This window comes from Seriola aureovittata, chromosome 20, assembly GCF_021018895.1.
Source record: "Seriola aureovittata isolate HTS-2021-v1 ecotype China chromosome 20, ASM2101889v1, whole genome shotgun sequence".
NCBI classification, from domain to species: Eukaryota; Metazoa; Chordata; class Actinopteri; order Carangiformes; family Carangidae; genus Seriola; species Seriola aureovittata.
The window spans coordinates 19,605,216-19,630,059 of record NC_079383.1 but is presented as its reverse complement, the minus strand read 5'-3'; the positions used below and the strand labels follow the sequence as shown (position 1 = coordinate 19,630,059).

The following is a 24,844-nucleotide window of genomic DNA, read 5'->3' as shown; positions in this document are numbered from 1 at the left end:
CACACATACAGTTGTTAGTAATATACTCCGACAAGGCCCCTCCCCTGTTTTGGATTGTACCATCTCTACCAGTTTAATAATTTGTTGCCTCTGGATTCTCCCTGCGCAGACCAGTTGACACACATTCATCTCAAACACACTGTCGCAGGTGCAGGCGTGTGTGTGTTTAATGTAGCGCAAGAAAAAAGAGGAGAGAGTGAAGAGAGCTTGCCAGTGGGATTTTGATTCACTTGAGCTTGAACTTGAACTCACACACACACACACACACACACACACACACACACACACACACACACACACACACACACACACACACAGACAACCAACTCAACCAAAAGTGCTGTGTCACTGAAGAGGAGCAGTAACGTGCTGCAGCTCTGCTCTGCTCCACTGATCTGATACTGTTTTGTTATCCCACAGTAAAAATGAACAAAGGCTGACACATGAGCCCCGGTGGAAAAAAAATCCCTGTAGTCTTTATTGCCCCCTTGTGGATAAAAAAAATGGTCCACTATTTAATTAGCTAGATGCCTTCTCACCATATACACAAACACACACACACACACACACACACACACACACTAAGGCAAGTGAAGACACACTGTGATTTGAAGAGCTGTGTCGCCCTCAGGCTGCTCCTGTGTTGTTTGGTTTCATTTTACGTCTGACGTCAGATGCCATTCCTCAAATTCACAGCCCTGCTATCGGTGTGTGTGCGTGTGTGCGTGCATGTGTGTGTGTGTGTGTGTGTGTTAGTGATGCAGACATAATAAGAGAGAGAGGCAGGAGGTGTTTGACTGGTTTGTCAGCCTGAATCTAACATTTCATACTTGAGCCAACCGTGTAATTTTTGCCTGTTTTTGCAATTTGCTGCTGATCTTGTGTACTGTTTTTTTTTTGTTTGTTTTTTTATGGACTCATATACACTCATGCATGCACACACCCACACACACACACACCAGATAAAGGCTAATACTCTGTCCAGGAACTGTCTGGCCCCTGCATCCTGTAATACCAGCTGCTGCCCTCCAGTCATAGCCAGATTGAAAAAACAAAACAAAACAAAAAGCAGAGATAGATGAAGAGTTAGAGACATAGTTCATTGAGATACATTGCAGCACTGTCCAACTTTTTTTGTTTATTATCTCTGTGTGTCTGTCTCTTCCCTCCTCCTACTCCCTCTGTAGGGGGTGTGTCATTATTTGCTCCACTGTCTCCCGCAGGCAGAAATCACATTTCACAAATTCTGAGTTCCCCCGCACGCACCTCAGACGGTGAGGAGCAGGCGATGCTCTTGTGTAAGAGGCAGGTGGATACAGGAGGAGCGACAGAGAGCAACTGAGGACAGAGGCGAGGGAAGAGGAGCCAGCAAGCGAGGGAAGACGACAGATACTTCAACAGTGGCGACTTTGGATTCATGAATGAGAGTACGGGAATGATGGGGAGGCAATGTGTGACCGGAGTGAAGATGACACGTCCTCCTCCATAGGATTCATATACATATATATATATACATTCACACACAGAAGCATAAACAGACTGCAGAGAGCATCAGGTAAGAAATTCTAAGACTTACGACAGTGTAAGAAAAGAACTTGATAATATAATAGATATAAAAGATAATAATCTTAATAATTCCTCTGTAACATGAACTATATAAAAGGTCATGGGTGATTCTTGCAAAGAGCTTTGATATTTGTAACTACAGTAAAAAGATTTTTAAAAATGGCTCTAACAATAGATGTTCAAGAAAGAAAAAATCAGCAACTCTAGAAATGTCTCTGCACTGTTTTCTCACTTTTCTTTGACTTCAGAGAGTCAGACTGTGGGAACATGAATAGCTGATAATAGTAGTGTATAGCTTCAAGACTTGAACAGGTAGTGTCACCTCTTCCGACGTGACACACGCACAGCATATGATAATCACATCAACAGATGGCATAAATGCAAATACAGTCTCATACATTTGATCGGATAGTTTAGCTTTAAATTAAGATATTAGCAGATACGACCATGAAATTGGACATTTATTTATATTTATTTCTCATTGAGCAAAGAAAAAAAAGTCTTCTTAAAGGTTTAATGTATTTCTCAAAGTGACACTGATGATATGGATCAGCACAATTAGACATTAAATAGATCGTTAGTTAGATTGCAGATCTGTGCGTAAATGATTTGACCTATTCGAACTATCTGATGCTGCATACTTAAAGCCAGCAAACCCTGCCCATCAGCTTTGTCTTTTAATCAGCTTCTGTGTGACCGCAGACACTCCCTGTATTACAATACAAATAAGACACAGTAACATGCACATGCACGAATGCGTGTGTCACTTTTATTGTGCGGTAATGATAATGTTGGTGTTCAGGCGCCAGGCAGAGGGCGAGGTTAAGAGAAAAAAACAATAGGACTTCTGAGAAAATCTGAAGGAACAGGAAATCATAATCATAAATCACCACTTAGCCGACTACTAATTTCATCGGAAGTGCCAGTTTCAGACAAGATAACACTGTGGGCACACAAGAGACAAATAGCTGCTTAGTTTTTATCCAACTTTGCTCATTAAGGATGGAGTATGTTTGGCTTTGTGTGTATGGATAAGGATTTATTTATTCTTTTTGACATATTGAGCTGTGATCATAACGAAACTCTTCCCCAATAAAAGAACTGTTTGATTGAATTTGGGCCTAAAACCTGAACATTTGTCAGCTGTAATGAGCAGATTGGGTGGAAGAGGTTTGAAGATGGTTTGTGTTTGGCATGTCTGCTCCATCAGCTGTGAACAGAGAGTGATTCAAACAATTCAAATGTTCCCTGTATAGGTGACTCCTAGAGATACAGGCTTAGTATGGACTGTGTATATTTGAAAAGTTAATTCCGAATGATAGCTCATTATAATATATTAAAATAAGCAAATTATATGAGTTTAAATTATGCTTTTAGTTGGGAAAAATCAGTATTTTGTCAGATATTTACAATGCTATTCAATACTTCTTATATTAACAATGGATTACATGACTGGATGTAATAGAAAGAGGGCTGTTTGTAGATGAACCCAGAGAAAACTTTCACCAAACTTGTACTTTTATTCTGCGGTACAGAACATTTTAGCATATTTCACATCTTTACATTTTACTCCAGTTTTTGGTTCAGTCTCAGGGGTTTTATCAGCATTTATCAGGTAAGATCCAGATTATTTCCCCTCAGGAGATGTGGAAACCAAGACAAAGCTAAAAGGAGAATAGATATTCACATTGGCCATAATAGGTTTCCTAAATAATATGTCAAGGTTGTGGTTTCCGTTTGTTCTGCTGTCCCTTATAAGGAGGAAATGTAATAATACAGATTACATCATTGCACACTGAAACAAAGGTAAAAACAGAGAAACAAAAGTCTATGTTGTATCAGTATTTTCCTCCTTTTGATGCCTTATATTTTCCTTTTGGGGCCCCACAGTGTGACGAAACACTGTGTGCATCGTGTGATACTGTGCTGTATCTAAATTTTACAGGCGTAAACGAGGTGTATCAACAACAAAAAGACACATGCAACAATGACCTGTAACTTATAAAGGTAAGAATGCAACGAGATGTAACCCAGTCTGCTGTGTCCACCCCTGCCCTGGAGTCAAACCCTCAGCGCAGACAAAGCCACAGATATTATTAGATCGTTTTGGTTTACCGACTGTGAAGGAGAATTTCTTGTGTAATCCCACGGTGGAAACAATGATGCCCTGTGAGCACATCCACAGTCTGCACGGAAGAAGAGGGCAATTACATGAATATGGGAAGAGGAAGCTGGCAAACAAAGAAAGTCAGTTGATGTTTTCCCCCAAAAAACTAGAAATGAAATTTGAATATTTGGCACAGCCATGACTGAATGGGAAGTAAGCAGCGAGAACAACAAAGCAAAGGGAAATGAAACCAGTCAAAGCAGAAGGAGGGTTTTCTCATTTAATATGAATTTATGTCACTTTGTGTTTCCAGGAGGATGTATGGCTTTGGAGGACAGTGGAGATGGACACACCGTTTCCTTCAAGTCATCTGGCTTTTGCTATTTGCAGCCGCTCCACCCACAGGTGATTATTGTGAAAGGAGATACGGACTTTTACTCCCCCCCCCCCCCCCCTCCCCACACACACACACACACACACAACTAAAGAGGCTTTTAACCCCAAATGGCACACTATGGTGGCCAAAGTTCTCCTCTTGTTTTGCTAACTGTTTTGTATCAGTTAGCATATTTACTTTATCCAAAAACCACCGACTAAACTAAATCTACAAAAACAACAATCAAAATAATAAAACTGATGCTGCTTTAAAGCTTAAAGGTCAGCTATTTTTGGACTGAGGCTTTATTCTTTAACAAGCAAGAGTTCAAGAGTTTCTCCTTTGGGTTTTGCAAAGAAAGTGTAAGATTAAAAACGTTCTGTGGTTCTGAGCGTTTAGAGTTAATATGAGACTATGAGCAGCCATGCAGTAAAATTAAAGCTTCACTGCTACATTTCTTTCTCCCCGTTCCAGCACTTGGCTATTTCCTGGGAGACACTAAAGCCATATTAAATGGCTGCGAGGACCACTGGACCCTGCAGGACAGGGCCGCCATGCCGCTGCTCTTTCAGATGACTGTGTGCGTGGACATCCGTGTTGTGGTCCCCGGACCCTGGGTTGCCTTCTCTTACAGCTCGGTCCACGCACCCAGGCCTGAGCTGGGTCTGGAGGGAGACGACGGAGCTCTGTATGGGTGGCTGCTAAGGGTCCGACACCGATTTCCTCTCCAGTTGTCCCCGACTCACTGGCACAGGGTGTGCCTCAGGAGGGACGTACCACGCAACTCCTTTAGCCTGGAGGTAATTGCTGTTGTCCAGTGGTGAATTAAGTATTCAGATCCTTTACTTAAGTAACAGTAAGACCATAAAGTGCTCCACTGCAATTCAGTAGTAAGTCCTTCGGTCACATGTTACTGAAGTAATGAAGGCTTACTTAAAGCATCAAAATTCAGTGCAAAATTGGCCACTTCATGTATTCTAATAATAAATATCGTATTATCAGATTGTCATTAATCTGTAAGAAGCATTTTACTGTGTCAGTTGACAAAGTCAAATAGTGTTTGCATAAAACAGATTGTTTACCGTGTTCAATAAGTTAATTTAGCAAAATTCCACATAGGCTATTTTAAATGGAGTTTGGAGTGAAAAACAATGAACCATAGAACAAAGTTTAGATGAACACATTTAAGTATGTGCAGTTAAGCTGAATAGACTTTTGACTTATACACCGTATGAAAATAGACACTGTATTGCAGTGAACTACTATTCTTGCAATTCTAAGCCAAGTCAGAAAATGCTAATGCTAATTTTAACGGCTACTTGTGGCTTATCCAGGAAGTTTGCAGACGTATACCTGTAAGGTTTGTACACATGTTGTAATATCATGTATAAAACCATTTATGGCATTTTTATAAAACAAAAAATTGTACTGCATTACACAAAAAAATGACCAGCTGCATTATGTTTTTACTTTGGGAATGAAGTTAGCAAAGCTAACCACAGCAACTTAGAGTACAGTAGGTTAAAGAGGTCAAAAAACACAGCCAGTCAGACAGGTTGATCACAAACCGCAATTTAGTAAATTTAATCTTAACTACTTCATTTGGAAATGACCTGACAGCCAAAGTAGGCAACAGTTAAATCTGACACTTGGTCTATAAGCTGTGATGGTTGCTTACAACTGAAAGTTTGGGTAATAATTTTACCATTGAGCCTTCATTTCTCTTCCAAATAAGTCTGGCTAACTTGGGGGTTTGTTTAAAACCTGTACGATCATGTGAATGCATATTTCTTGCTCATTTGGAATTGCTTTTAGCAATCTTTCACACTTCCAGAGCTCAGCAAATAACTTGGTCATGTTGACCATGTTATTACTGGTGGACGTGGCCAAAACGATGAAAATAAGACCCAATAATTAAGATTTTGTGTTTGGGGTCAAACTGTTGAACTTTCACTTAATGATCTCTCTCTCTTTATCTGCTATATTATATTAGTGACACAAGGTGTGTGTGAATGTTCCAGGTTGATGGGAAGATGGTGGCCGAAAGGACCGTCATCGCTCAGGCCATCCCCCCTTACGGCTCTCTGTGGCTGGGCTGCCGTCCCAGAGACAGACCCCCGGGAGCCACGCTCGGAAAAGTGGAGTTGTACCTGTTCCGGATGTGGGAGGACTTGGGTAACCATGGCCTCTGTGAGGACGGCACCGTGATTGGCTGGAACGCTCAGTACTGGGGCCTGACCAGTCCCAATGCCAGGCAGAGAGACCCTCACCTCCTGTGTGGTGAGACGGAGCAAGCTGCAACCCTGTGCATCGAGAACTTTTCTAACTAATTAACTGCATTTATAACAGAATGCAGGCTAGTCTTTTCTCTCCTTTCTTAAAAAAAATTCATGAATGTAAAAAAAACTTTCATTCTAGCTAAAACATAGCACGGCATGTTTGCATTTTGTTGTATAGAAATTCTTGAGCATGCGTCTTATCCTGTATGACTGGAGTGGTTTCTAGAGCCTGTTCTTTCATGTTCTTCCTTCCAGTTTACCTGACCTTACCTTCAGGAAGTCAAAAGGTTGTCAGTAGAGTCAGACAGCCATATTCCTTCCTCTTTTAAATCAAATTCCCCCTATTCCAGATTGTTGCTTTTGTACAGAATAATGTGAGGATCAAAAATAATGCTCATCAGTTCATGCAGAACATTTCACTAACATTAGAACTAACACTTCTCTAGATACTGTACAGTAGATGTGCATGTGCGTAGAGCATGTTGGATGTTGAATGTTGCATGTTTTTATGTGTCTTGTAGCACTGAGACGGGTGAGACGTAGAGCTCCCACTCCCAGAAAGACTCCTAAAGGGGTGTTCTCAGGTGACTTATGCACTTACATGCCTGTTGTGTGTATTTGTCTGAGTATACAGTGTATGTTTATTGGTATATGCCTGTATGTATGTGTGTAATTTAGAGAGTAGATAGATAGATATAGAACCTTAATGACAAAATTTATTGTTTCAGCAACGACAACTCCATTTGCACGGTCAAACCCATCTCCATCTGGTAAGCTTCACTTTAACTTAATAATATCTCTTATTATCTTAGCTGAAGTACTTCCCCCCTGATTAATACTCATCTCCCTTCCTCTTACTTTCTTCTGTTACATAACTCAAGGTCAATAATCTGAAATCATTTTACTTTTGATACATTTAAAACAGATTTTCTGAAAAGAACATAAGGATTTTTTGAGTGAACAGGGTTCATTCACTTAGGCTGTGTCATTCTCTAGTCTATTTTTTTCTTTGGTCCACTTGCGGTTGTTGCGTGCCTGCATGTGCATGTTTTGCAAACTGCTGCTGCCACAGCTAGATATGTAAGACACTCTGTGAGTGGGAGTTTCTGTAGAAAAACCTGTCAGACAACACACAGCAAATGCTATTAAATGGTAATCACATTAGTAATTGGTGATTTAAAAGAAAAAGTAACCAAAATTTAAGGATAATTTCAATTTGGTCCTCTTGGCCACCATCTGTATCAATTATGATAACATTATAATGCAAGAAAATTATAATTTTTTAAATAACAGTAAAGTAAAAAAGAATTTTGTAGCTTGATCCATAATTTTAATCAGTTATGATAATGATACGGAATTTTGGACATGCATATTTAGTTTTTTCCATCCTTTCTGTTAGTTATGATAAAATAATAATATCATTAAATTGTTGCAAGTAATGGGAATTTAAGGATAATTTTAACTTGGGCCAACTTTTTGAAGTTTATTCTTCCATTTCTGCAGGATATGATAACACTATCATGTCAGTAAATGAAAGAAGCAAAGAAAGTAATAGAAATTTAAGGATAATAATCATATGATATTTTTGTCTTTATTTTTGTCTTCTTTGATATTATACATTATATTATTATAAAGCACTGTAATTGCTGAGATCTGAGAAGACAGCAACATCGCTAAAACAAAGTCCAATGAGGCAAAGAAACACAAGCAGTCGAGAGGATCAGACAGTTTCTAAACAAGCAAATCACTTAAACCACTTGGATGTGATACAGGAAGTGAGTGCACAAGTCTGTGTCAAACTGTGTGTGTGTACAGGTATTGTAAAACCACGTTCAGACTAAACAGCAGCTCTGCCTCAGAAAAAACCCCAACTCATTTGAATGTCGTGCTGCGTGTCGACGGTTTAGCTGCTTTAAGGTGTTACTGTTCACCTTTGCATCCGTAGATCCAAAGATAGCCAAAACTATGAAAAAGAGACAAGTTGTTATCAAATTGGAATTATCCTTTGATATACGCCATGGCTAGTTATTTAAGAATTGAAATTTAAGACACGGCTTCATGTCTCCAATCACAGCTTTTACTGCCGACCAAACCGCATCTGGAAAAGCACTCACAGGTTAGTCTGACACATGCAGTCTATATAGTATTGTGTTATTGATATATAGAAGAAACAATGACTTAACCATGCTTTTATGTATTTTTTTATCAATACATTTTCTTTAAAAAAAAAAAAAAAAAATCAGTTTTCTCTCTTCTTTTAGGTTCCCAGTTCGTAAACTGTAGCATCAGCCAACTCTGTTCCGATAAGGGTAACAAATATTCACCTTTTGTCCCATCACAATGTTTTATTGATGCATATTTGTGCACTTACAATTTCATTTCTTTCTGCAGATGCTTACTTTTGGATGTTACTAAGAGTGGTGGTCCAAGTGGACCAAATTATTACAAAGGATGTGGAACATCTGGTGAGAGTTATGTCTCTGCAAACAATTAAATATTATGACTCTATTCAAAGCCACAATGTGTACATTTTTGGGTTTGAGTTTGAGTTTCGTCCTAATGGTAACATGAAGGAGAATATATGGAGAGAAAGGGGCTGAAAGTGAGACATAGACGGCACCAATTTTTTAACCAGATCTTATTTTTATACAAAACAAAATTTAAGACATCAGAATGATAAAATATATTATAATCAACACAGCGACTACAAGTTTTTACTTAATATGTCCAATATATTCATTACATCTACAAATTAAAGGCAAATCTCAGGGTTTAAGATTAAAGGGAAACATCCCTGTCTGCCTCTGTCTCTCCATCTTTCGCACAGGTGTCAGATGCGTTTGATTGCAAAAATAAATCATCAGACTTTGGAGATGTCTGTCAGGATGGCAAAAATGTTCAGGTCAGTATGAACCAGAAACGGGCAACATCCCTCCACTTTTCAGAATAAAATTTCTCCCATAAAGCAAATGACTGCAACTCTTCTCTCTCTCTGCAGGTAGAAGAGGTCTCCTGTCATGACAAAGACAACAGCAGGTAAAAACATGTCAGTAGGTATTTTGTTATGTATTTATACTGTATGTATATGTATACTTCACATTTCACCTCCTCACGGTGGTGTGAATTTTATTCTCTCGCAGAAATAAAACCTGCAGTGTGGTGTTGAAGCTCAGCCGTGCTGTCTCAGCGTGTGAACTGCAGCACGCCAGCGTTTCTGCCCTGCAACAAGCAGGACACAAGAAAATACAAGCACAAATCATTGGAGAGGTGGAGAGAGTCGGTGAGCGACTTGTCTGTCAGTAGATTTATCTGCCCACCTATTTATTTATCTTGACACATTCACAGAAACACACAGACACACTAATGCTTTTCTTATAAACAGCCACTATAGCCACATGTATAACATAAGAGTTTGACACATAGAAGTAAAACAAACATACAGTGTTTCAAAATTTATTATGATAAAAAATGTAACCCTGCATTTTCAATCAATGATGTTACACTGTGTCATAGATTAGTTGTTGTATAGTGTTAGTCTGTGTATTAAAAGACCTGTGAGTCAATCTGAGGTGAGGCAATGTTTTACATGTTACCTTAAGTTTTACATTTTCATCATGAATTGCAAACATGTATTTTGCAAATATGCAAAATGCTTGCATCAATTGAACACACACACTGTTCTCAAATACAGATGTACCTGTGCAGATACACAAAACTCCCACAGGAATACAGACAGAATATTGTTAACAGACACACGAACATCTAAATTGCAGCCTTTACTGTGAATGGAGAAGGTGGGAGAAGTGGCCAATACAAATATGGAAATATAAGAGCACAAAAGCAAACATGCATTTCTTAACTTGTTAGGACGCCCCTGATATAATTTCTTTCCTTGCCACGATCCTTATACATCTATCATGTCTAACCTTAAACCTAAATCTAACCTCAAGCCAAAATCCATGTATTAATGTCAAGGCTCTTTGAAGAAGTGAAGACTTTGCATAAATATCCTCACTCAAGATTTAACACCCAAAAAAAGTCCTCATAAAGACAGACGTACAAAAACACACATTCACACACAGCGTTTTAGCTCATGATAATTTTGTCACCATCAGCTCGAAATCAGTGTAAGGACCTGAAGTCCTCTGGTGAGAAGTTTATGAGGTGCACAATCACATCTTCCCTGGAGGACGTCTGTCGGTCTAAACCACTCCCCGAGCTTCCATGGTGAGCAACACCTTTGTTTTGTATTCTGTACTCACTGTATGCCTAGGTGTGCATGAATACAATTTCTATCTCATAATCCTCTATATCTCTCTAGCGCCGTCATGAAGCTCAAGTCTCCCGACCTGGCGCCACAACCTAGGACAGGATCCTGCAGTAGTGAGTACCAAAAACACAGACACCCATAATATCCATCAGGATTCACTGTTGGTTCTGCTGCTGTGACCATGTTTGTCTGTGCTTCAGGGGAAAAGCCTCGCTTTTGTGACTGCACTGCCTCCTGTAATTCTTCAAGTAAGAAAACAGCCGGTGTAATCTGTGCCTGTCTGCATGGTGTTGTAACGTCAAGCAAAAATGATATGTACATAGAGTATATGTGATTATAGCTCCCCAATGCCCAGCTCTTAAATAGTATGGGACATTATTCAAACTTGAGAGGAATATTTTCACATTATGGGAATTATGCCCATTGGCTTTCTTGCCAATAGTTAGATGAGAGGATTGATACCAAACTCAGATTTGTTCCGTAAATATGAAGCTATAGCCAGCGGCCCATTAGACTTGGACTTGGTCAATAGCAAGACTTGATATTTAATGGACAAAGATGAGAGTGGTATCGATCTTCTCATCTAACTCTCAGCACGAAAACAAATAAGTGTGTTTATTTGTCTCAGAAGGTTTGTGTTGGAGTTTTGTATTAAACTGCCGCTGATGTAACTTTTCCCTCTTTCTTGTCTTTGTTTTTTGTTTTTTCAGGACAGTTTTTCGCCATAAGAATTAATGTTAACGTGGCATCTGTTGATGTTAACTTCCTTAAACAATTGGTATGTATAGCACATTGTGACTGAACTATACCTCCTGTTGTATACATGCCATGTACTGACTTTCTGACTTCATATGACAGTTGTCAGGCCTTTGTGAAGCCCACAACTGTAACATGGGGATAGGGTAAGTCTCTATCCACCAAACTCTGCTGTTTTGCTAACTCTTAGCATGCTAATGGGTCTGGGTGTCTTTGCCTCTTTTGTCTGTTTCAGCTTTAATATGAACTTTTAAAAGTGTAGATTAGTTGAGCTGCTGAATAACACCTAATGGGAAATAGTTTGGGTGGTAATAATTCAAACATTCCACATTCCAGGTCATCGTGTGAAGATTGTTCAAAGCATTACCGGGTAAATCTTACAAAATCTTACAATTAATTAGAGTTTTTTTATGCATAAGAGAATCATTAATCATGTTTCATAAATAGACACGACAGAGGTACATATGTTTCTTCCCTTTGCCTATTATGTGCACATGCAGGAAGGAGCCTGTCTACAAATGTTGAAAACTGATATTACTCTCTTTCCATAACATTCCTGGGCCCAGTGTATGTCTCAGTGGTGATTCATTAGGTGATGGACAGATGCACTGGGGAAATTTGGCACACTGTTGAAGAAAATCATAACTTTTCAATAAACAATAATCCCTGAAATGCAATATTGATGATAGTGTATTTGATAATAATTAATAACCGCCTTGCTGCTGGTCTCTAGGTTGTACAGCTGCATGGTGATGCTGGAGATGTCTGGACCTGTCATTATTTGCTCCCTGAGTAAACTTCTGCAACAACTTATTGACAATAACGGCAGCATCTCAAACGAAAAGCCACTTACACGCATGGGTTAGTCTGCACATTTTATGACTAACATAACTGCATATTTTTCCTATTATGACGTCTCAATTATATATGATATCTCTGTCTTTAGTGATGTGTGGTTCTCCTGGTTCAAATGTCAGTACTCTGTTGGTATCCAACCTGACCTGGGTCGCCAGTGACCTGCCGACCTCTGATGTCTGCCAAACTGACCCCACTTGGTGTAAATGGTAAGTTTATAACATTTCTATCGTGAAATCTTTAGAAAATTGATATTCTGATTTCTTTCCTTTCCTTTTGTTGTGCATGTTTATAGCTATGCACATTTCCAATCCAAAGCTGGAGAGAACGCTGGAGGCTCTTACTGTTTGTTAAAGAACACTCTGCATTTCTTTTCATGGAAAAAGAGCACAAGACAGACAAACGATGCCCCTGAGGATGTTTAGTCTTTCGGAGAAATTCAGGAATTGAGGAGGAATTTTAAGAAAACGGGAGGGTTTAACACTCACTCTACTTATGCAGCACGGACTCAACTGGCTGTACATAAGCATGAGAAAAGCATGAAAAAAATTATGAATTAAACTATTCTATCAAAAATGACTTGAGAAAAATATCATCTTTGTTTATTGATTGTATCTCTCTAAAAAATAAATGATCCAGTAAGTTATCATTGTCATTATCATTGTATCAACCAATGAATTAGTTAATTTACCATGTTGGAAATGAAATAGAATAGAAAAAAAGGATTAAAAGGAATAGTTTGACATTTTGGGAAATACAGTTATTTGCTGTGTTTTTGAAAATTGGATGACAAGATTCATACCCAATATGAAGTTACCTCCAACATAGTTAGCTTAGCCTAGCACAAAGACTGAAAACAGGGGAAAATCACTTCACTTTTTGTATGCATTAAACTGAGATATGAGATATAAATTGTTTATTAGTTAGGTTTAGTTAGCTGCTGGTAGGCAGAGTTTATTACCTTTGGACAGAGCCATAGTTACTCCCCTCCCATTTCCAGTCGTTATGCTAAGCTAACTGGCCAAAATATTGAACTATTCTTTGAAATTTTTGTGAAGGTGGTTCTCTCTCCAAAATGGTGAATATGTAAATTTTGAACCAATTAATTAATTTTCTTTTTTTATTTTGATGTGGCATTGTTAATATGTTTATATATCCTACTTAATGCTAATGATAATAGTAATATCAGTACTCCTGCCACTGCCCTTTAACAAGGCACTGTCCTCAGACATGAAAGTTATAAAAGTATGCTTTTTGCCTGTTCTTTCATAGTGAGGCAAATGAGACACTTGCTGTTCTTCTGACTGACAGCTGCCCTCCAGAGCCTCTCACATCTCAGCCCTCCACTCCGACCAACAGCAACATTTCTACAACTTCTGAAGCCTTACCACCATCTGTCACCAACAAGACCCAACAGACTAACACAACGACTGAAAATACCACAGCAGTTCAACAGAGAAATGCATCACAAGGAACAACTCAGGAACTCAGGAACAACATGACAACTTCACTTGCAACAATTAACAGTACACAGTCCTCGACAGCACGGCCTGTCCTTCAAACAACCTCACAAAACACAACTGTGGCTGTCTCTGACAGTCCAAAAGTACAGCAAACTGAATCTGATAACAAAAAATTGTTGACAACCACTGAAAATACAGTACTTCAAAACACAACGACAGCACAACAAAAGACAGAATTCATAACGTTATCGTCTGTCAACTCAACACAACCCAGCACCACAACTTCTGACAACCACCTAACATTACAAAACACAAAAACCACTCTGATTGATTCAACACTTAACACAACTACACTGTCTCCCAAACACACATCACTCTTCAATGTAACAACAGCAGATGCATTTACACCTTCTCCCAGTGACAAAACAGCATTCAACATTACTACAGTTGACACAGTTACAGCTTCTCCAAATTACACAGAAGTGTACATGACTACAGTCGGATCATTTACATCTTCTCAAAATGAAACAACACTTTTCAATGTAAGTACAGCCACACCTCCCATTGACACAACAGTGTACAATGCAACTACAGCCAACACAGTTACATCTTCTCCAAATTACACAACAGTCTACAACATGACTACAGCCAGATCATTTACATCTTTTCCAAATGATACAACACTCTTAAATGCAACTACAGTTACGCCTCCGAATGACACAACAGTGTACAACATAACTACAACCAGACCATTAACACCCTCTCCCAATGACACAACTGTGTACAATGTAACTACAACCGGACCATTTACTTCAAATGAAACAACACTTTTCAATGTAAGTACGGCCACACCTCCCATTCACACAACAGTGTACAATGTAACTACAGCCAACACAGTTACATCTCCTCCAAATTACACAACAGTCTACAACATGGCTACAGCCGGATCATTTACATCTTTTCCAAATGATACAACACTCTTAAATGCAACTACAGTTACGCATCCAAATGACACAACAGTGTACAACATAACTACAACCAGACCATTTACACGTTTTCCCAATGACACAACAGTATACAAAATAACTACAACCAGACCATTAACATCATCTCCCAATGACACAAGAGTGCACAACATAACTACAACCAGACCACTAACATCATTTCCCAATGACACCAGAGTGTACAATATAACTACAACTAGACAATTTACATCCTTTCCCAATGACACAATTGTGTACAATGTAACGACAACCGGACCATTAACACCCTCTCCCAATGACACAACAGTGTACAATGTAACTGCAACCAAACCATTTACACCTTCTCCCAATGACACAACTGCATACAATGTAACAACAACCGGACAATTAACAACCTCTCCCAATGACACAACAGTGTACAATGAAACTACAACTGGAACATTAACACCTTCTCCCGATGACTCAACAGTGTACAATGTAACTACAACTGGACCATTTACACCTTTTTCCAATGACACAACAGTGTACAATGTAACTACAACCGGACCATTTACACCTTTTTCCAATAACACAACAGTGTACAACACAACTACAATTGGACCAATAACACCCTCTACCAATGACACAACAGTGTACAACACAACTACAATTGGACCAATAACACCCTCTACCAATGACACAACAGTGTACAATGTAACAACAACCGGCCCATTAACAACATCTCACAATGACACAACAGTGTACAATGTAACGACAACCAGACCATTAACAACCTCTCCCAATGAAACAGCAGCGTACAATGTAACTATATCTGGACCATTAACACCCTCTCCCAATGACACAAGAGTGTACAATGTAACTTCAACCGGACCATTTACACCTTTTTCCAATGACACAACAGTGTATAATGTAACTACAACTGGAACGTTAACACCTTCTCCCAATGACACAATTGTGTACAATGAAACGACAACCAGACCGTTAACACCCTCTCCCAATGACACAACAGTGTATAATGTAACTTCAACCGGACCACTTACACCTTCTTCCAATAACACAACGGTGTACAACACAACTACAATTGGGCCAATAACACCCTCTACCAATTACACAACAGTTTACAATGTAACTTCAACCGGACCACTTACACCTTCTTCCAATAACACAACGGTGTACAACACAACTACAATTGGACCATTAACACCCTCTCCCAATGACACAAGAGTGTACAATATAACTTCAACCGGACCATTTACACCTTTTTCCAATGACACAACAGTGTATAATGTAACTTCAACCGGACCACTTACACCTTCTTCCAATAACACAACGGTGTACAACACAACTACAATTGGGCCAATAACACCCTCTACCAATTACACAACAGTTTACAATGTAACTTCAACCGGACCACTTACACCTTCTTCCAATAACACAACGGTGTACAACACAACTACAATTGGACCAATAACACCCTCTACCAATGACACAACAGTGTACAATGTAACTACAACCGGACCATTTACACCTTTTTCCAATGACACAACAGTTTACAATGTAACTACAACCGGACCACTTACACCTTCTTCCAATAACACAACGGTGTACAACACAACTACAATTGGACCAATTACACCCTCTACCAATGACACAACAGTTTACAATGTAACTACAACCAGACCACTTACACCTCCTTCCAATAACACAATGGTGTACAACAAAACTACAATTGGACCAATAACACCCTCTACCAATGACACAACAGTGTACAATGTAACTACAACCGGACCATTTACACCTTTTTCCAATGACACAACAGTTTACAATGTAATTACAACCGGACCACTTACACCTTTTTCCAATAACACAACGGTGTACAACACAACTACAATTGGACCAATTACACCCTCTACCAATGACACAACAGTGTATAATGTAACTACAACTGGAACGTTAACACCTTCTCCCAATGACACAATTGTGTACAATGAAACGACAACCAGACCGTTAACACCCTCTCCCAATGACACTACAGTGTATAATGTAACTACAATTGAACCATCAACAACCTCTCCCAATGACACAACAGTGTATAATGTAACTACAACTGGACCGTTAACACCTTCTCCCAATGACACAACAGTGTATAATGTAACTACAACCGAACCATTTACACCCTTTCTAAATGACACAACAGTGCACAACGTAACCACAAGTGGACCATCAACACCCTCTCCCAATTACACAACAGTGCATAATGTAACTACAATCGGACCATTAACACCCTCTCCCAATGACACAACAGTTTACAATGTGACTACTGTTGCATCTTCTATTAATCACACAACAGTGTACAATGTAACTACAGCTGCCAACAAGAATGTACACAATGGCACAACTACAAGTAATGCTACAATAATCACATTAACACCTTCCAATTATACAACAACAAACAATGTAACTGCAGTCTCTAACAACTACACAACATCAGAGAATGTAACAACTACTATTGTATCCTCAAACAACATACCCACTGCACAACAGAACACAACTACTCATTATAAAAACACAACTATGTCTACCACAGCTTCACAAGGTAATGAAACTCGAAATATGACTTCTGCTGTCGACATCACCACTAAACCCACAGCTGCTCCAATGAAAAACCACAATACCACAGCAAGTGTGACTCACAGCATCACAACATCCATCAAATATAACACAAGCACCACCACACCTTCCAACAGCACTGCTCCCATTATCAATCACAATGAAACCACGGAAATCAACTTCAACCTGAGTTCAACTGCAAGCAGTTTAACCACCAGTTTCAAGCTAACAACAAAAGAACTAGGAGTCAATTTAACAACTACAGCAGCAAATGCTTCCCATGAGCATATAGCCACAGCTTCAACCACAACCACCACTACTGCTACTACTAAACATGACCCACCTCCACCCCAGATTAACACCACTACTGGTCAAGTGTCCTCAGTTTCTACAACAACTCTCCAAACCATCACCCTCACCAGTGCAACCACGACCACAACAGTGCCTGGTATGTAAAGCTCAGAATTCAAAATTCTAATACTAGTCTGTCTGAAGCCACACAGGAAGGTTTTGTGGACCAAAATGACTGGACTAGCTTTCACTTTGATTATCTATAGAGACAACGCAAAGTGAAGAGGCACAGGAAGAACAAGTAAATGATCTGCTAGAGCAAACACAGAATACATCCCAGCTCAACTCGTCTCAGGTGAAGCTACTAATTACTAATGCACTACTGGATAAATGTTAGCATAAAAAGACACAACACAATGCTTTTTGTAAAGTAAAATTACTTCTTTGGCCTAAAAATGTGTGAAACTTATGTTTAAGAATAATAGATATCACCATTATCATTTAATTTGACATTTTCAAATGATTATACAGAAAAAGATATTAAAAATAAATAAATATCTCCTCAAACCATTAAGTTTGATTGGGAAAAAATTGGAATCCTAATTGTCAGACTGTCACAACCAGCACTGAATAGTAATAAAGTGATTTGTTTTCATTTAAATGTGTGTTCATCACTGAGGTATTGTAGCTGTCTCTTTGTTCGAGTGATAAATTTGTAATTTTGGAGGTAAGCTCTGTAATTTGGTGATTGTTACAGGTGGGGCAGATGGTGGGTCAGTTGGAGAACCTTCTGGATGGCCTCACTGTCTCTCAGGCAGTGGGACAAAAAGCTGTCAACATCATCAGCAACCTGATGGAGGGTGACTCAGTGGCCCTGACTGCATCTGCTAATAGGTAAAACTCACATGACCCTCACCTATATATGTGTGTATGTATATATATATATATATATATATATATATATATATATACGTTTACACGCATATGTGAGTTTTGTAAAATGTTTTGCCATCTTTCCCCTTGACAGGCTGATTCGAATGGTGGATAATCTGGGTCTTAAACTGGTTGTCAATGGCGGCAGAGGGATCCTCTCTTCAAATTCATTGGTTCTGGCAGTCAGGACAGTGGATGGGACCAACTTTCCAGCAACATCTGTCAACATCTTCAACACTGATAACGTCCAGGTAGCACAGAATAAGATTCTACAAAAAGGTAGAAAGATTAATATCTGCGGCACAAATTTACCACCGGTAGTACATCTAATGTTGACAAGGCTACACTTCAAAGTGTCTTCAAAAGCATCACACAACTATTGCAGTAACCATTTGTTAACCTTTTGTTTTTTTCCAGCTCCGTGCTCTCAGCAGGTCCCGGTCCAAGAGGTCAGGTTCCGTTCTGGGGTCTGTATTCTTGCCTTCCAACCTCACTGCGGGACTTAGTCCTGAGCAGCAACAACAGGCGAGCAGGGTCCAATTCACTTTCTACACCAAAAGTTCCTTTTTCCAGGTACTCTCCCATTGTCAGATCCAGATTTGTCTTCAGTTGTCGCTTAAAAATGTTTTACAGGATGTAGAAATATTTACTGGTGTTCATTTAATGATTTATAAGCAACTTTTCTCAATGAAGTCCAACATTTGCCTTTAAGAAAAGGATACAGTTATGACAAAAGATTATGTAATAAAATATTAATTACAGTGCAGGAATGTGCTTGTGCTTGTCTTTGCGCAGGATGCTGCATTAGATAACAACACCCTTGTCAGTCCAGTTCTGGGCTCCAGTGTTGCCAATTTGTCAGTAAGCAACTTGACTGAGGACATTCAGTTTACCATCCGAAACATCAACCCAATACACGTGAGTGTGCACATTAAAATTAAGATTATCTTCATGAGCCAATTTATACAAAATAGAATCATGTCATAACTGAAATGCCACAAGTAATTGCCAGGATGAGACCAAAAGACTTAGCTGGTTTAGTATTCTCATAAAAAAACGCCTTCTGGACATGGATTGCATTATTTACTATTTAATATGAGGATCCCTGTTTACTAAGTCCATAGCAATAAACCAGTCTTCATAAATTATAAAGTTGTAACATTGTAAAATCACAGTGAGACTGTAATAACAATAAAACCTTTTGTCATTTATAAACATAATAAAATCTGGCATTTTTTCAGTGAACCTTTCAAAATAAAAGGTTAATTGTAAATTAGCTGCAAATAAATGAAAGGCATCCATTAAAATCAGCTGTAAAAGGTTACTCAGACTTTGCTCTTGGTTTGCAGGGGAACTTTGTGGCCTCCTGTGCTTTTTGGGACTTCACTCTGAATGGTGAGCACATGAATACCAAATCGAGCTGGTTGAGAGCCAAATTGCCACAGGTATGAATATTCCTGTTTGTGGTGTTTCTGTTGTTTAGGTGATAGAGGAGGCTGGAGCTCTGCCGGCTGCTTTGTTGTCAATTCTACACCAGAAGAAACAACCTGCAGCTGCAACCATCTCACTTCATTTGCAATACTGCTGGTTAGTGTCCATGTGTCAATATAGATTATTTTTGAAATCAGAATTGTTGCATTTATTTATCAAATGAGGAAGTGAAATTAACAGCCTTAGTTTCAGGACAAGTGACCTGATCTTGTTGTTGTACAGTTGTACAATATGTCTTCACTGTTTGTATATTTGTGTCTGTACCCTGTTCTCAATACAGGATTTGTCCCGAGGAGGAATAACTGACCATCAACAGGCACAAGTTCTTACTTTCATCACCTACATCGGCTGTGGAATCTCTGCTATTTTTCTTGCCGTCACCTTACTGACATACCTTTCATTTGAGTAAGGATCCACCTCTTTACAAAGCCAAGATTACTTCAATCTGAGCTTCATCAGGCGCATGTAGCATTTTAAATCTTATACACATTGAAAATTAAAAAAAAAAACATTTCTATTCCCTGTAGTTTTAAAAAATAAATAAATAGAAAACTCTGTCTTTGCAGAAAACTGCTGCGAGATATTCCCGCCAAGATCCTGGTCCAGCTCTGCTGCTCCCTCCTCCTCCTCAACCTGGTCTTCTTACTGGACGGTTGGCTGGTGCTCTACCCGGCGGTCGGGCTGTGCACCAGCACCGCCTTCTTCCTGCACTATTTCCTGCTGACATCATTCACCTGGGCCGGGCTGGAGGCCCTGCACATGTACCTGAGCATCATCCAGGTGTTCACTCCTTACCTGAGCAGATACATGCTCAAGTTCACACTGATGGGCTGGGGTAGGTACTTTAAACCTGAACTCCAAAATGCTTAGTTATAGGAAGGCAATATATAATCTTAATGCACTTCTAAAATTTGGTTTTGAAACACATATTTCTATTTATTGGTTTGTGCAGGTATTCCTCTTCTTGTGGTGATCATTACCTTATCGGTAGACAAAGACAACTATGGTCTGGTTACATATGGAAAATACACAAATGGCACTTCAGATGACTTGTAAGTTACATTTAAATCTTAACTACCTTTATGTAAATACGGTTGTTTGATTTTTTCTGTTTTATTTTTCTTTCATTTAAATGTTCTCCTAACCAGACTGTAATAGAGAAAGTAATGCAAATCTTTCCATGTAACACACTCCTGTACGTCTCCCTCTGTAGCTGTTGGCTGCGTAATAACGTCGCCTTCTACGTGGGCGTGGTGGCCTACTTCCTCCTGATCCTTGTTCTGTGCCTGCTGGTCTTCATCGTCGTTATGGTCCAGCTGGCCCGGATCAAGAGGCAGAACCCTCAGAACCAGTCTCCTAACCGGGGATTGATGACTGACCTGCGCAGCATCGCCGGCCTCTCCATCCTGCTCGGCCTCACCTGGGGGTTCGCCCTGTTCGCCTGGGGACCGCTCTACTTACCCTTTGTTTACCTTTTCTCCATATTCAACTCTCTGCAAGGTGAGACATGTGTGATTCTGCATCACAATCTGCATGATAAATGTGTCCAAAATGCTATTATTTTACCGTTTAACTTGTTCTGTATAGGTTTCCTTGTCTTTGTTTTCCACTGTGCTGTGAAAGAGAACGTCCGCAGGCAGTGGAGGACGTATCTCTGCTGTGGGAGACTGCGACTGCCTGAAAACTCAGGTGGGCACCTTAATGTCCTTTTATACCTCGGATAAAGTAATTGGACACATTAGGGCCTGGGGTTTTCAAACTGCGAGCCAGATATACTGCATGAGGTGAAAGGTACTGGTACACGCCGGTGTTTTTAAAAGCAGCTTATTGTAGTTTGGCCTGCTGATTTGGCCCCAGTATTGACGCGGTCAGCAGTTGGAGCGGGTGCAGAGACCGTGACTACTTATGGATTCAGGGAAGGTACTTTACAGCACTTAGTGCCTGATTGCCAACCAATTTGCATCAGACATTGAACTTTTGACTTTTCTGAGTCATAACTTTGTCAAATCTGAACACGTAGATATGATGCACATAATTTTAGATTCAGTGTCACTCACATTTTCCGATGATGTAATTATCTCCAATGTCCTTCGGCAGTAAGCGTCCATGAATCACCATAGATGTCACTGAAAATAAAGATGCTTTTTATATCTTCAGAACTTGCCTGAGAATCATCACATTGTTATGTTTTCCTCAGTATCGAAGTAAACAAATGATAGTTGCCTGTACATTATAAAGAGGAACTGCTAATAGCTAATGCAGCGTACATTTAGTGGCGCTAATTTGCCAATGGTAAACACATAAATGTTGCTCAAGTTGCAGCCACTTAGTGTCACTCACTAACTCTCCCAAAGCATTATGGGAAATGTAGTTCCAGAACTTAAAGGACAAGTCAGACAAAGAAACGAATCCATTAATATTGACTGTTAATTGATATTGATATCAATGGATGTCAATGTGAATACCTTCCCATCGATAAATCTGCCAATTACAAACTCACATAAGCTTGGTTATATATGTTTGTGCAGATTGGAGTCGAACAGCCACCCAGAACAACAGGAATCTGTCGGTCACTGCGCCGATCGTCCCTCGGCCCTTAACCTCTCGAAGCTCCTCCGTCATCAGCGATGGCACCAACAGCAGTGGTATTTTTACAGTGTTTGAGTTTGCACTTTTATACAATTGACACGCGCTCACATACACACAGACAACGCCACTATTGATGTGTTTCTGTGTTCGTCCCCCACAGCCTCTGTGTTTGCAGACAGCGGAATATCAGAGGGATACAACAGCGACGTCGTCCTCAACGAGCTCCACAGACGAACTCTGTCACCACAAGGCGAGGCCTGACAACTGTGTCAAGCGTTCATTTGTGATGACAGTAATTATCTACTCGGAGAGGGCCGAGATGACAGACAGAGATTAGCACTCTCCTGCAGATGGAGTAAACAAAAACGCAGTAATCACAGGAGTGGTTCCTCACGGGGTTCAAAGAAATCACAAGATGATGAAACGATGGACAGGAACACGGCCGAGGAGAGGTGAGACTGAAGGTCCTGTAGTGAAAAGTGTTACTTGACACCATTTCGACATTGCCAGTAGAATATATGAAGTGGTAAATGTACAGTAGGTGTATTTCTGACTGAACACATGAATCATTTCACAGTTACAGCTGCGACTTTCAGCAGACTGTCAAGTTTATTTCAAAGCTCTTAGAATTATTTCTGTAAACATTAAGTATGATATTAACATTTTTTTCAGTCTAAAAAAAAGGTCGTGTATGTACATGTTAAAAATACAAAGTTGCATTTCATTAGGAGCCTAGAACAGACTCTGTCAACATTGTGAAGCTATTTTGCAATTTTTTTTTGGTGGATTTCTCTTCTTTCTGAACATAAATAGGAGAAAAGAAGATATTTACATTGTTTTTTTTCTGATGCTGCATGGACTTACCTTTTTACATTTTCAATGAAGAGTCAATTTGGCACTTTGAAAGGATTCTCCAGCTTTTAATAGGGGCAAAATGGATTGAAGGAAAATGTGCCAATATTAACAAAGTGATCAGAATTTGATCTTAACAAGAGTATTTGAGGATGTAGTCCTCCTTTAATATGAGATACTGCTTTATTTTGCTACAGCACAGTGTTGATGTTAGAGTCATGAGATGTTTATGGTGTGAAGAGTGAGGATTTTCCTGTACAGGTTTGACTAAATGTCCTTGTGGAAGGACATGTGCATGCCATGAAAGAGAAGATAATAAACCTTCAACTTATTACCTGTCCAGTTTGTCTTTTGTCTTTTTGAGTCAGAATGTTTCACATCTGACATCTTTACATCTTTTATCAAACCTGTTCAACAGGGGAAAAAAACCCCACCAATAATTACAATCCCAACAGACCTCCCCTCTCATCACAGTGCTGTGTCACCTCCAGCAGAGCATCTCGCCGCCCAGCGCCGGTTAGATCACAGCCTGTGAAGGTCGGCCGCTGAGGCTGGCAGCTGTTAACTATAAAAAGTTTTACACAAGTTCAAATCTCAGAACAATGTGACCTCTAATGGGAAGCAAATAGGAGAGCACGTTGTGAGAGACAGATGTTATGTTTTTTATATACATATTTTATATATATATTTGTGCTAAGTAGTTACAGCCACTGATTTATTATGTTGGGTTTCAGCATTACAGGCATCTAACACAACTGGTCTTGTGTGTGAACAGTAAGTTGGCTTTAATAACTGACTGCTGCAAACTCAAGTGCAAGTGCAACCATCCTCCACTAGATGTCAGTGTAATCCCACATCACAGCAACTCCTGCTCACACAGGGAAAGAAGACTGAGCACTCACCGTTCACATGACTGCTAACATGAACACCTATTATTTACCCAGCACCTCCCTGTTCTTCTGGCCACTGCAGCAACTTCATGTTTGGTTATAATTAAGGGAAACATCAACACTGAAGAATGACTTTTTAACTCGGAAAAAACTCCCCCACTTCCGATCCTGTTTCTCTGAATTTGTGGTTCCCGCCACATCATGTGAAACAATAGAACTACAAAACAACTGACTTGAATAATCATTAAATCCCAGTTTCCTTGTAGATTATTCATTATGCATAACAATCCCTTTTGTGTCTCTGCTGTGATTCTGTCGGTTTCAATATCCCGGCTTCCTGACAAGCAGCATGGATGCGGGATAAATCTATGTCTGCTTCACTTGACTAATTTGCTGGCAGATTTTGCTAATCACACATCACTCAAAGGCGGGAACTTTTTTTTTCCTCGTCTGGAGTTTTAATTAGATTTAAAGGTTAACTTTTAGTGCAACTGTGTCAGAGCGGCCTGCGTGCTTTCACAGCCTCACTAATG

At 39.5% G+C, this 24,844-nt stretch overlaps 2 protein-coding genes across 2 annotated transcripts; both read left to right on the top strand.

The window, feature by feature from the left end:
- The first annotated feature begins 1,274 nt into the window (after positions 1-1,274).
- On the top strand, positions 1,275-11,938 carry LOC130161677 (uncharacterized). The gene is made up of 19 exons (XM_056365092.1): positions 1,275-1,555; positions 3,987-4,078; positions 4,524-4,849; positions 6,071-6,329; positions 6,850-6,912; positions 7,057-7,098; positions 8,403-8,444; positions 8,590-8,637; positions 8,720-8,793; positions 9,156-9,230; positions 9,327-9,364; positions 9,469-9,608; positions 10,444-10,555; positions 10,650-10,711; positions 10,799-10,846; positions 11,309-11,376; positions 11,457-11,500; positions 11,691-11,724; positions 11,933-11,938. The coding sequence occupies exons 2-19, from the start codon at positions 3,991-3,993 to the stop codon at positions 11,936-11,938; spliced, it is 1,569 nt and encodes a 522-aa protein (XP_056221067.1). The 5' UTR covers positions 1,275-1,555; positions 3,987-3,990.
- A 153-nt stretch (positions 11,939-12,091) lies between these two features.
- Positions 12,092-23,759, top strand: adgrg2a (adhesion G protein-coupled receptor G2a). Its single transcript, XM_056365133.1, has 17 exons — positions 12,092-12,215; positions 12,301-12,418; positions 13,482-17,713; positions 17,823-17,911; positions 18,314-18,450; positions 18,584-18,740; positions 18,907-19,062; positions 19,285-19,407; positions 19,839-19,884; positions 19,973-20,076; positions 20,261-20,385; positions 20,547-20,815; positions 20,933-21,032; positions 21,194-21,480; positions 21,568-21,669; positions 22,509-22,625; positions 22,730-23,759. Exons 1-17 carry the CDS (start codon positions 12,101-12,103, stop codon positions 22,828-22,830), a joined length of 6,378 nt encoding a protein of 2,125 aa, XP_056221108.1. The 5' UTR covers positions 12,092-12,100; the 3' UTR covers positions 22,831-23,759.
- Positions 23,760-24,844: the final 1,085 nt, after the last annotated feature.